Here is a 14,107-nt window from a genome sequence, read left to right on the forward strand (position 1 = left end):
TAAACACTATGGCACTCTACCCCAGTGGTTCTGAACCTGTGGGTCGGGACCCCCAGGGGGATCCATACATTATTTTGGGGGGTCCCCAGATGATTAACTTAATGTGCAACATTGTTTTCTCACTCAACAGTAAACAAATCAACATAAAGTTTAAGAGTATAGATCTGCACATTTCTAAATTGACAATTTAAGGACTTTTTAATACCTCTAAAATGACAAATTAAATATTAGATGACAAATTAATATTAGAGACAGAAATTGTGAAAATAGCCGATCTACATGCTCACAACGCCTTGCGTTGCGAGGCGTTGTGAGCATGTAGATCGGCTACAAAATGTACAAATCAACAATGTAATGCCTCAACTCTTAGTGCTCGTCAGGATGGTTGGGTACCCAGTTAAAATATGATTATTTTGGAGGTCTCAGCCTGAAAATGTTGAGAACCACTGCTCTACCCACTACCCCCAATACAATTTTAATTGTATTTGTACTTTACTTGAGTATTTCCGATTTATGATACTTTTACTCAAAGAGAAGAATTTACCTACATCATCCCACGAGGGAAATTCAGTTTTCAGCTTAACCCAGCAGAACCCAGTGCTGCCCACAAGGAGCGTGAGGGAAGGGGAGCAGTGATAGCTGGAGCAGGGAATCGTACCTGCGACCTCTGGGACCACCGCAGTCATAGGTATGGACACTAACCACTCAGCTATTACTCCACTACTGTATATCTCAGAGGCAATATTTTTACTTTTACTCCACTACAATTATTTGAAAACTTGAGTTACTAGTTAGTCTACTTCGTAGATTCTAATAGTTATTACAAAACATGCAACCAGCCTTATCAAATCTCAAAGAATGGGAAAAAACAGTGCCCTCTCTGTTTTGTTCCTAGTATAGCACTAAATCTGTTCTTGAGAGATACATTTTGCCTAACGTGCCTGTGCAGAAAACGGCCCTGTATGTAAGTATGAGTAATGTACTATTTAAGTTCTGTTTGTTTATGAATATTGCCGGCTGGACTGGCGAGCCAGCACTCTAAACAGTCATATCTTTGGCTGATTGACTGACTTGAGTGATGAAGGCTGGTTGGCCTAGCAGTGGATTAGCCATTCACAGATCAATCATCCCTCTAGGCCAATGATTCTAAACCTTTTCAGGTCGCGACCCCCAAAATAATCATAATTATTTTAAATGGGGACCCCCCCACCCTGACGAGCACTAAGAGTTGAGGCATTAATTTACATTTTTTATAACACGGTTCTATTGTGGAAAGAGATTGTGAATCTACATGCTCACCTTGCGAGGCGTACGTGAGCATGTAGATCTGCTATTTTCAAAATGTTTGCCTCTAATATTTGAAAATTTGGCCAATGTTTAATTTGACATTTTAGAGGTATTAAAAAGTTCTTAAATTGTCACTTCAGAAATGTGCTGTCACGGTCCGCTCCTCAGGTCCGTGTTTGTGTTTATTAGTTTTGGGACTTTACTTGTATTCCTGTATTTTTGGTCTTCTAGTTCTGTAATGTGTGTTGCCCTGGAGTTCAGTATTTTGTTTTGCAGTATTGTGTTCCTTGTTTCCTAGTTGCAGTTTGAGTTTTACTTTACACCAGTGTACCTTTTATTTTGTAGTATTGCGATAATTTGCGAACCACTGGTTGAGAAACACTGCTCTAGGCTATGAAATATAGTGAATGGAGAACAAATCTATGGGATCTGGCTCGTGAACGAGCAGGGTGTTTATCAGCCTAGACTCTAGGCCCTAGAGAGTACAGTGTTGTATACGGTTGTATACGTTAGCCACTGTCAGCTATTGCTCATTGGTGATTACAACGGAACATAGAGCTACAGTAAATAGTGCTGACAAGAAAATTGCAGCTAAATATGTTAGCTGTACAGAATACTTAATACTAATGTCTATAATGTAATACACAATGTACATGCCATTCAGTATTTCATATTCATTTAACTAACTGGTGCCTCCGGCTGAACAATTAACGGTTGAAGATGTTCGGTTTGGTGGATCAAATATCAAATTCAAATTCCTCATAAATTCCTTGCAGTAACCCAAACAACCTGAACCCGTTTTAAGCATATTTGTCCCAGTATTGTGAAACTGTAAGTCAGAGATACATCTTAAAATATAGGAGATAACTCCCGTGGGGACAAATTTAAGTCCCATTTAAGAGTCTCACCGGAGGATCTAATCCCCAGTTGGGCGAAGATGAACCAGACTGTAAACACCAAAGCTGTGTAGCACTTTGGTTTTTAGTTGTTTCAAATGAGCTCTATAAATAAAGTGGATTGATTGGACTGCACAGGTCAATATAATTTGTGATTATGAATTGTGATGTCTACTCTCTTGCGAAGCCCTTACATTTCCTCCCCAAATATTATGGCTGTGTATCCGACCCGTCTACTGTTCAAACTGTATTTGTGTCTGTTAGTATGTGTATATGTACAGTATGTGTGAGTCAGTGAGCATGTCTGTGTTTACTCACTCATAATATTGTTGCCAGGTGCTGATGACAGTGAAGAACCTTGGCCCCACCCTCAGCTGCAAAAGCTCCTCCCCCTCCTCCCCCAGGACAGCCAATAGTGTGCGGTCCTCTGACCAGGGGTCTGGCAGACGCAGACGCATGAGAACACTCCACTCAGCTGGAAACCTGACATGTAAACAATACTGCATACATCAATAAATGGACACACACACACACACACACACACACACACACACACACACACACACACACACACACACACACACACACACACGTGTACATGCAGTCATCTACACACATGCAGACATACTGTATAGGCCAATGTATACGTGCATATGACATATGTACATATGTACATGTGGGTCGGGTACTCACACACACACACACACACACACACACACACACACACACACACACACACACACACACACACACACACACACACACACACACACACACACACACACACAGACAGACAGACAGACAGACAGACAGACATAGGCGGATGGCGAGTGAGGACAGTATATACACACAGAGTGTCAGAGACAGGCTGGCTTCATAGACAGCAGTTTCACGAGCCAATGTAAACTTTACCACAAAGCTGACAGATTCAGAGGGCATTAGTACTCCACACGGAAACAGTCAAGGTCAATTCTAACACCAAAGGCATAAGGAAATCCCCACTTCATGGAAAGGCAATCCACCCTAGACAGTACACAAATACAACATGTGCGAGAGCTTGCAATTTGCATGGCTTACTTTACAATGAATACATAATTTGCACATTATTCCTGTGTGTCCTATAGAATATAGTCAAATAATACTACTCTGACATGGGATGTTTTCTCAAGTGAATCAAGCAAGGCCACCTTTTTCTTTCTGTTCCACTCAGGTAATAATAGAATAGTCAACAATTCAGTTATTAAGGCCCATTCCCACTGGGCCAGATAACAGATATCTGGAGATATTTCTCCAGATATTTTTCCATTCAAAGTGGATGGTAGATACAGATAAAAAAAATGTATACCACAGATATTTGCCACAGATACTTTTATCTGTGGCAAAACATTTTTTTTATCTGTATCTACCATCCACTTTGCATGGAGAAATATCTGGAGAAATATCTGCAGATATCTGTTATCTGGCCCAGTGGGAATGGGCCTTAAGGGTCATATGACTCCTGATTAATTGTATTTATTTTTTAAAAGATGTCTCCTGGAGTGTGCCAGTAGATGACCAGACATACATGTAATGTCCCCAGTTTGATTCCAGAAACCATGTTGCGCGAGTCTAGTAGGAAAATGGGGTCACATGGATATATTTGTGAAACTTTTGTTCTATCCTCAAAGCAGGGACGTGCTGGGCCCCTGATTCAGCCCGGGAAAAAGAGTTGGAGAGGCCCTCATTGCACGCTATAGAGAGAGATCTCTCTCTATAGCGCTGCTGCTGCTACTCAAAGATTTGCCATTTCAGATCATGACAAGTTATATTTTGTCTTTTTTCGGGTGGAAACCTTGTATGTCCAAAACCGTTTGTTTTGTATTTATCATTTAAAAAATGATTTAAACGAGTGAAAACAGCCGATCTACAAACGCCTCGCGGTGCGAGTCGTTGTGTGCTTGTAGATCTGCTGTTTTCACTACTTTTGTGCGACGGCCTTGTATGATGAAGCAGGACTTTGCTTTGCGAAAAAAAATTACAAATTTGAAACTTGGAGATACAAGGTTTCTGCCCAACAGTGACGATTTACTTTGTTGGCCGCCCAGCCCCCAAAATGGAACGAAGGCCGACATTGTATTTGTATTTTTTCCTAATGGCCGGCCTGGACCGGCCGGGAATGAACCAGCCGTTCGGGAGTTGTCCCGCTTTTCCCAATGGCCAGCAAGTCCCTGCCTCAAAGTGTCTAGAAAACTTTTTTTAATGCTCCCACATCACAAGAAAAAGTCCTTTTGCACTCCTAAGGAGACGGACAGGTGTGTCGGAGTAATGAACTTATGAAGTTCTATTGAAGAAAACAAATGTATTGATAGGAATACAACGTTTCGGTCAATCAGACCTTCATCAGGCACAAAGAAGCAGATGGCAAACAGCCTGTATGACCACTCTCAGAAAGGCGAGGGTCAATCAAAGCACCACGCCAATCCATATACAGGTGAGTTAAGGTGGTATTTTTTCCACAGAAGGAATATTCTTAAAGAACATGACAATAAATATAGATATTAGAGATGTTACTGATCAATCGGCAATGGATCGGATCGGGCCGATCAAAGCGTGATCGGCGATAATCGGTGGTTTAGATCAAAAGGTAAATTCACCGATCCGATCGGATAGGTGCATCTGATCAACCAGCCGTTCAGTATGCCCACTTGAGGCCATTTTGGGGTATTGATTTCCACAGTGCTGAAGGAATAATTAGTTACTGCTATGATAATAAATACATAGTAATGCTGGTAAATAACTATAAGGCAAATATATAAATGAATTCATGAGTGAATGAATGAATTAAAGTTAAAACATTAACATTTAGAAAATATAAATAATAACTTGATCGGATCGGTGATTGATCGGGATCGGGTGATCAAAATTTTGTGATCGGTGCTCGGTGATCGGTTCCAAAAACCCTGATCGGACCATCCCTAATAGATATAAAAATGATATTAAATAGGTCAGTAGAAAATGGTATTACAATCGTGGCTAATTTACCTAGGGTCAACTGAGTAAAGCAGAATATAGACAAAAAACTAATAACAAATAACAAAATTGCTGTGTCTAACAGTCGGACATCAGTCGGACATCACACAAACAACAGCATGCTTAAAATATCATGACTCAAAATCTCAAAAAATATATGTGATTGTCGCCTTTTCAAAGTGACACGGATAACTACTCATCATATCCTCCACACCAGACAAAGAGAGCACCAATCTTAAAGAGGTTTGTACTTTTTCTGTTTTGTATGTGCAGTTAACATTACTCTAATAGACCCCAGGGGTGGTTATAATATGCAAATATGTCTTCCCTCTGTATTTTTGGTTTATTCCTGAAAGCTGAAAGCCTCTGAGTCAAAAGGCCCAATTGAAATACACTGATCATCATCCCCTCCCCTTTTTAACCACTCAACAACACTGTGGGTGTGGCTAACTTCAGCTGGGTCACCACCCACCTGACAACCAGGCATACTTAATGGGTGTGGCCACATAAAAAAACTAATTTTATCACTTTCTCTACACTTCCTTCCACAACGTCTTTAAAGCGGCCTGTCACCTAAAGGGTAACTGTCACTTTAAGAATCATCTTAAAAAACAAGTTAATAGTTTTATGATGTCATTGTGGGGATGCGCAATTATAAGCAAATCAAATTAATTGTCTGTATAGCCTGACTGTATGACTACTTACTGTACTCTATGAAAAAAGAGTAAAGCCGCACACTCGTAGCTACCGATGCACATACTTACTGTACTCGTCAGCTGTTGTTGGGGGGCGAGGGGCAGATTACACTGTGACATGAGCTTCAGACTATTTTAGACCGTTTTCAGAGAAGCTCATGTCACAGTGTAATCTGCCCCTCAACCCCTTTAGGTGACAAGATCCTTTAAGATTTCAATTGACACTCTCAATCAATTCCTCATACCAAAATTGTATGATGTCTACTTCAAAAGTTATGTACATTTTCAATTTTTGTAGGAAATCCAAGGTGGCCACAAAGATGTCCATCACTCGCACCCACAAATGTGTTTTCTAGACACCTTGACGATAGCAAAAATGTTTAAAAGTTAAAACAATATATCCATGGGGACCCCATCTTCCTACCCACGTATCCCTCAGTTTCCTGTTTCTATACTATCCTGTGTAAATAAAACATAATCTTTAACATAAAATAAGTGTAAATATGACTATATATTTTATTTACATATTTGCATTTCTATGATAAACAAAAATGTTTTAATGTAAGTTGGATAATATGAGAAACAATTACTATTAGTGGCAATTAGAATTTCAATAGTGAGGAAACAATCCGCCTTTTCCCTCATTCTGGGGACTCCACCACTGATCTATACCCATAATAGTGATCTATAAACTTACTGCGGGCCAAAGGCTGTGACTGTAGGTAGGAACAGCGTAGCATACTGTCCTATCTCATATGCTGGACAGCCACGGTCATCCTCTGATGTGGTGACATTGTAATGATTGACTGATTCCATACTCAACAGCTGCATCAGATCCACTTCTGGAGGAAAATGAAATAAAATAGCCATTAACAGCATGCATTTAATGAAAATAAGAGTTCAAACCCATACATGTTCAAAAGAAGCAAACTTCATAAACTGGATCAAAATAGGCATTACTGCAGGGACCAGGGAATAGATGAGGAAAACAAGCTTCATCTGTTCATGTTCTCCCACATCTGTGTGGCCAGTGTGTTGCCAAAGCAAAACTGTTCCAGTTCTGGAGAGGTTCCTGAGTTGTTATTGGACCAGCTTACTACTCCACCTATGAGTGCAAGGTTGGCTGCTATCAGCTGGAAAGGATGAAAGGCTTGGCGGCTTGTCCATTTAAACTAAACCTGTCTGTGTGGAATGTTGAATAGAGTCATCCCAACAACGAGGATGTCAGTACGATGTTGGAGGATGTATGCACCAGCTACCTTGATTGGCAGCACAACAAGGCTTTTTCTACATTGCTGGAAGCGAGCTGGTAATAATTGCATACTGATTACCATGGAAAACAGAATTGTAAATCATATCAACCTGCTTCTGGTTGATTGGCAGAAGTTCATAATTCATAAGTATGCTTTGTATAAATATGCAACGAGATCCTCTTACATCCATACTACGATAGGAAAGCTTGCTCAATTCACAGTTTAGGTAAGCCAATATACAGTATGACAGTACATGCAAGCATTTCTACATATTTTATTGTACACTGTTGGAAAGTGTACTTGTGTACACCGCAGATGTTATTGAACCTCTAACTGAACATTCAACTAAACATCTCAGTCTTGAGATAATCATTACAAGATCAACCAGTTGCAAATGTACTGAATTAAAAACCATAACGGTTTCAATACCATATGAGTAGGAGTTCTGGAACAATTTCACCTAATGCGGAAGTTAAGAAAACTGGAGAAAAATATCACAGTGACACTGGGTATTTTATTGTTCGGTTTTAGGATAACTCTGATGAAGGCCATAGGCAGAAACATGTTGTTTACAATGAAGTTGTTCTCTACAACATGGAAATAGCCTATCTACTCACAATACATCGCAATGTGACACCTTGTGTGCTTGTACTGTAGATACCGGTAGTCTATTTTCGGCAAATGTTTGCTAAGTCTAGAGGGTTGCTGCATGCAGTGTAACATCTTTACCGTTGTCACGAAATAAGGATCTGACATTGAGGTTCCACTTACCTCTCACTCTTGACCATTGAGCATTTCCTCTGTTCCTCCATTCATGCTCCTCTGCTTCAGGACGAATACCACATGACCATGGTGTGGACACATCTGGAGACGGTCTTTCTGTTCTCACTAGAGACAGGCAGGATTCCACCCACAGAACCAGAAGCAGACTGGCATACAATAGCATCACACGAAACAATGCTTTGCAGGGCATGGAGTCTGTCCTGTCCAAACAGGACACACTGGAAATTGTAGTGCAGAAAAAGGGTCTCCTCGTCGGACCGGCAGAGATGGACTGATGCTGGCAAGACATTGCTGCTGGAGACAAGATGCTGCTGAGGACCAGAGGGTTGGGCCTTACTGGCATCCTTGTATTCCTTCCTCTCTCTCTCTCTCTCTCTCTCTCTCTCACACACACACACACACACACACACACACACACACACACACACACACACACACACACACACACACACACACACACACACACACACACACACACACACACACACACACACACACACACACACACACACACACACACACACACACACACAGCTCAGATACAGATCGTTCACAAACAACCTAGACATCTCACCTACTTCTCTGCTGGGTTCCTCGCCCGCTGAGCCTTTCTCACCTGGTTATTTTGGGTCAGCACACATAATAGGTGTACTCTCTCTCTCTCACACACACTCACACGGAAGGACGGACGCTTGCACGCACACACGCATCTGGTGAGTGAATTCAGCCAAATACCATGACATTTCACAATATCATAAAATAGAAAATACATCTGAAGCAGTGCTCTGTGTGATTTATCTCCCATAGGAACGCAGGCTGTTCTTCTATATATTGTGTTCTTAGATGGCAACAGACTGTATAAAATCTACCTTTGAAAGAACAGATGAAAATTACTACTGGGAAATGCAGCTTACAAAAGTAGGCTATTGAACTGTGACTGTATCAGCTCACCAAAAAGTGGGATGTTATTCACTAAAGACAAGTTAAACTTTCTTTAATGGTCCTTTAACACATATATGCAAACACATTGTCAAAGTCAGGGACAGTCATCAAGATTGAAATACAATATAAACAGTGCAATAAATTAGACGTGAATTCATCTATACAGAGTATCCTACATATTTACCAGAAAGCTTCTCTATCCAGGCTCAAAAGGGAACTCTTTGGGTAGGTTTCCCCAGGCACAGGTTAGGCTGTTAGGTACAGATTCAGATTAAGGTTAGTTCTAGGCCCTAGGCTGCACTGTACATGTTAAGCACAACCTTAGAGAGTGCAGAGTAAAGCCTAATCCTAACTTTTATGTTGTATGCGTTAAGCATACGTAACGTACTGTAACAAGTGGGAACAACTCCTGGCCTTTGAAAACCATGGTCCTATATTCACATTTCAGAAACATGTCAAACTCAACATATTACAACACAGCAGCACATGATATAAATATACATAAAATTATCTTCTTTTTTCCAAGGGGGAACGATCTGTTTGAAAGCTAGAATGTCTAAACGTGTTGATGATGAACACTGGGGATTGCAAAGCAAATGTCTAGACGTTTACTAGGATGAATAATTGCAATCTTGATCTGTGTCAGTGCATGGCTCACATTCATCATCACTGAATATAATGTAAAACACAGAGGTAAAACAAGACAAAATGAGGCATCCTTGAGATAGGCACGTCTTTCACCATCACCATCATCATCAATATCATCAGGGGAATGGCTAGGAATTTGGTCCCAATACGTCTCCCTTTAACAATACATCTAACTGATGACACAGCTGCTAACCCTTTTCAACCCACAAGTGGTGCCCCTGACCACTACCTTCACCATCATCATCATCATCATCATCGTCACCATGTTGGCATGTTTGCTACAGCTTGGAGCTGGAACAGCATCGACACTTAAAGCCAAACATCAAAAAAGACTGCCATGAGAGCAATATGGCTGTTAACATTAACAGTAGACCAGGCTACACCTGTGAGTTTTCTTCTTAAAAACATCCATGTCGTTGAAATAATTTACATCACATACAGGACCGTTCATTTTAGTCATCATCATCGTCAAAAGAAGGCAACACATCCTGAAGAAGACACATCCTCGGTTCTATATATACAGGGAAAAAAACATGGCTTCAGTCAGCTCTGACACCCGGGCGGCACACAACATTGACAGTGGTTATCCAGCATTGGAACATTTTAACAAACACCGACGCAAACGTCTAGTCCCATTGGCAGTCATAGCTGATGCCAATAACTGATGTGTTACATTTTCCACTGGGCAAGGCCTTGTGGCGGTCTTGTGGATGGATATCATGCTTATTGTAGTCCAGTGCAGAGCAACAAGTGCCAAGAGTCTAATTTGGTCCTGTTGATTATCACAGATCTTTGTTTTTAATCCACGGGAGTCCATACTGTAGGTTGCCGCGAAGAGAATGTAATCCTGTTTATTACTGCTGTTTCTGTCAGAGGGAATCATAGTATCCAGTACAAACCATTTTTCAGTGTCCTTGAACAAGTTGTCTGATGAACTTTTACACTAGAGTGCTGATCCGTACCTGTACTGTGCTACTTTAGATTAATCCTGTTCACATTGTCACGAGGGGTTTAGTTATTGTTTGGTTCATGTAAGTGAAATGAGATTCCAGACTGTACTACCGGTATATAATGCCCACAGACCTTGGATGCTTGCTTGTTGTAAACACTATCATCCATTAGAGATATCTAATGACAAGTCATATGCTCAGAATCAACCCTTGGTTCAGGCTACTAGTCACATCTCTATGCACAGTAAGTGTTAACACTAACCTTCTCAAGTTACCTGGAGATAAAAACCACAGCCTAGAATGCATTCTTCATATGACGTTTTACATGCTACTTCACTTTTTTGGTACTTTCACCAAAATGCAGTTTCTCTGGTCCAGTGATCACCTACTGTGTGACACCTTTGTTTCTGCCATATTTAGTTCATATAACAATCAAGACGGTAGCTTGTTGGGAACATTTGGCACTGTGTGTGTGTCTGCCTTGAGATACAATATCTGCTAGCTTGATTTGGCCAGAGGATCCATTGAAAACACAGGCGTACAGTACATTATGCACAGCCACACATGCACGAATGTACCCACACGGACATATACTGTATGCCCACACGCACGCACGCACAGACAAATATCTATGTTCCTTTTTACTTCAAGTCATGGAGTGTGTTTAATGTGATGGGGATTCTGTCACTGCACCTCCTTGTCCTACTAGCATCTGTCGTCCTCATCTGTGTCACTCAGCAGCTCGCTGGCACCTCCCGAGCTCGCCTGACCGAGCTGTTTCCGGAAATGACCGTTGGGAACCTGCCAGGAGTGTCTGAGCTGAGGTGCCGAGCTTATAGCGTTGGCCCGCCCCAAACTGGTCATTATGGCGGCCTCAAAAGTCAGCGTCTCTTGCCTGTCACCCGCCTCGCCGCTCTGGAAGTCAGCGTGGAAGGGGAGGTAGGGTTCTGAGATGTAGCGGTGCGGAGACGGGTGGCTCACACCTGAACCTCCCTGACTCGCAGAGGATCCCTGAACTGCGGCCGACGACCCACCCTCCCTCTCAGCCCTCCATGGACTGGTGGTAGCTGTCAAGCCCCCGGGGCTGTCCTGAGGCTTGGTCTGGCCCTCCGACGTGACTGCCTGTGGGGGAGAGGGGTGGGCGCGGCACACCAGGGGGGAGTAGGAGATGTGTGGCCGCGGCCGAGAGGGGGTCTGGGGCAGCTGGCGCCGACCACGAGGTGTACTGGAATCTGAGGCAGAGTGGGCGGGGCTCCCTGACGTGTTACCCTGCAGGGAGCGACATGGACGCACACACAAGGACATGCATGTGTGCACCAACACATACACACAGAAACCACGCACAGAAAGTTAGAAGGAAACTGTGCCGTCTACTGCCCCAATTCCAAATGACGGTACTGCAGCCTAAAGCCTGATTTAAAAATAGCTGATCTACAAGCTCACGCGTAGGGATGTGTGTTTGTAGATCGTCTGTTTTCGGCACAGGACCTCAGTGTGCAACAAAGAATAAATTATCAACCTTAAAGGAGTAGTTCTCTCCCAAAATGACTTTTTTTCTATTGACGCCACGGAGCCTTGAGTTCAATAATATCTTTTGTATAAGGGAAAGATTTGATGGTAAATGTACCCCCGTTGATTCTGGATTCAATGGTGGTACATTTATTGTAATAAATCTTTTGTCTTAGGAAAGAAAAAGAAAAAATGTCATTTTGGGAGTGAACTACTCCTTTAATTGTCTTCTATGGTAAACCCACCTGTCTCTGTAAGGCATGTCTACGGCTCTCGCTGGGCGAAGGGGACTGTCTCCTTTCACATGATTGGTCCTGGCTGCGTTCCTCAGAATTGCAGCGCGACACATCGGGTGACAACAGGTGACGTCTCTCCTTAGAGCGACCCCTTTCATGAGCCCCCCCTGCTGAGATGCAGGGCACATTTCACTACAAAGCAACATCATTCATTTAACACATTAGGTGCTTTTATTTTGAAGTGATCCCAACCGTAGATTGCCGTGATTTCCTTCCATAGGCGGTCACTTTTATTTTTGAAAAGCCAGAGTGAAAATTTGCACGTTTTGTATCACTTGACACAGCCCAGAAAGTTTCTGGTTGTTTTCATCATTCAGCATGGAGACGCCATTGCTGATTGCAATGAGCCATTGCCCATTGTCTCGCTATTTTGCTGTGAAAAAATGCGGCCCTTGGCGATCCAAACCTTTTTTTTTAAGATAAAGCAGCTTTTTTGCAGCACAATGAATGGGACTATATGGAGAATTCTTGCTGCGTGTGCATGTCACCTCCCAATGGAAAGTGATCTGCGCGTCTGGCCTCACCAACGGAACCCCCCTGACTGTATATATCCCGAAGTTGTTCAGGAACGGCACATTACCGCCCTTTTTTTTTCTTTTTTTTAAGTGTTAACTTTGAAAGTAATCTCAACTCTGAGAATGGTCAAGGTCAAGATCAAGGTAACCTTTATTGTCCCAATATTTGGCTTGGGCTTTCACCAATGCTACAACCGTAAAAAAACAAACATCCCTATACAAGACAATATACAAAGATGTTAAATACCTTAACAAAAAGGTTCCAAAGGCAAATAAAACAACACAACAACACCCACACAATCCCTTAAATACAAAACAAAGACTTTTGTGGACGGTGTGTAGGTTAACTGACCCCTGTAGCTCCTCTGACGTGGTCGATACGTGTGGTCAGGACTGATTTTCTCCAGAGAATGCTCCTCCTGCCACAGGCCGTTCACACACTGGTCTCCAATGGTGGAGAAGGAGCGCTTCATCAGCTTACTGTCTGCTGCCAATGTCCCTGACTACATACATACAGGACATAGATACATACATGCATAGATTGCATACAGTACAGTACAGTACAGTACAGTAAATTGTTTAATGCAATCAGATCAGACTTTTCTGTTTTGATGTATGGGCTGTCAAGGCCAGAAAATAGTTTTTTTGGCGTTCCCCCATAACTTCCGGGTATGATGATGATGTCACGCGCATACCCTCTATTGTCGTTAATAAAACAGATTTTCTCCTTAGGCTATTTGTGTCACTGAGAAAAGCCATATTAGTATGAATATTTTGGGAATATTAATTATGGCTTGTAACGATCAGGTCCAATATTTAGTTCAGTGACCATGAGGCTAAAGAATGGTTCAGAAGCTACCGGTATGTTCACGTTCACTCTGCCATTGGAAATGAATAGACTCCAACCTGCTTCCGCCTCCTAAAAAGGTGTCCACCTACGTTACGCGGATCCAGGAAGTTAACCGGAGATACTGTGTCTTGCTATTTCCATCTTTGTTTTTAGTGCCTACAAGAAAAACTGCTCCCAGCAGGAAATGCCCAAACATGGGCATTTCCTGTGACAGCATTATCTTGCTGTCCATTACCTGTGCATCAACAGCCAGCCTGGGCATAGAGGAGGCTCTGATAGACGCTGTCCTACCAGGAGATTTAAAAGCCACTGCCTCCTCTCTGGCTGCTTGGCAAATCACACGGTTATACTCCACTACCTCTGGTACCTGCACACACATGCAACAGAGGTTATAGTCCACTAGATCAGCTACCTGACAAATTTACATTCTACCATTTAGGCATTTAGCGCTAACCCAGAGCGACTTACAGTAAG

The 14,107-nt window shown here is 42.2% G+C and overlaps 1 protein-coding gene across 1 annotated transcript in view; it reads right to left on the reverse strand.

Moving 5' to 3' along the window:
- Positions 1–11,168: 11,168 nt before the first annotated feature.
- cacna1ea (calcium channel, voltage-dependent, R type, alpha 1E subunit a) overlaps positions 11,169–14,107 on the reverse strand; it is a gene marked incomplete at both ends in the record, with an annotated part of 170,276 nt that continues 167,337 nt past the window's right edge. Inside the window, 4 exons of the mRNA XM_080727814.1 lie at positions 11,169–11,732; positions 12,218–12,375; positions 13,082–13,286; positions 13,869–14,000. Coding sequence (XP_080583940.1) covers positions 11,169–11,732; positions 12,218–12,375; positions 13,082–13,286; positions 13,869–14,000 — 1,059 coding nt within the window. The remainder of the gene's footprint in view (positions 11,733–12,217; positions 12,376–13,081; positions 13,287–13,868; positions 14,001–14,107) is intronic.

This window comes from Nannobrachium achirus (genome assembly GCF_963921795.1).
Source record: "Nannobrachium achirus genome assembly, chromosome: 1".
Classification (NCBI taxonomy): Eukaryota; Metazoa; Chordata; class Actinopteri; order Myctophiformes; family Myctophidae; genus Nannobrachium; species Nannobrachium achirus.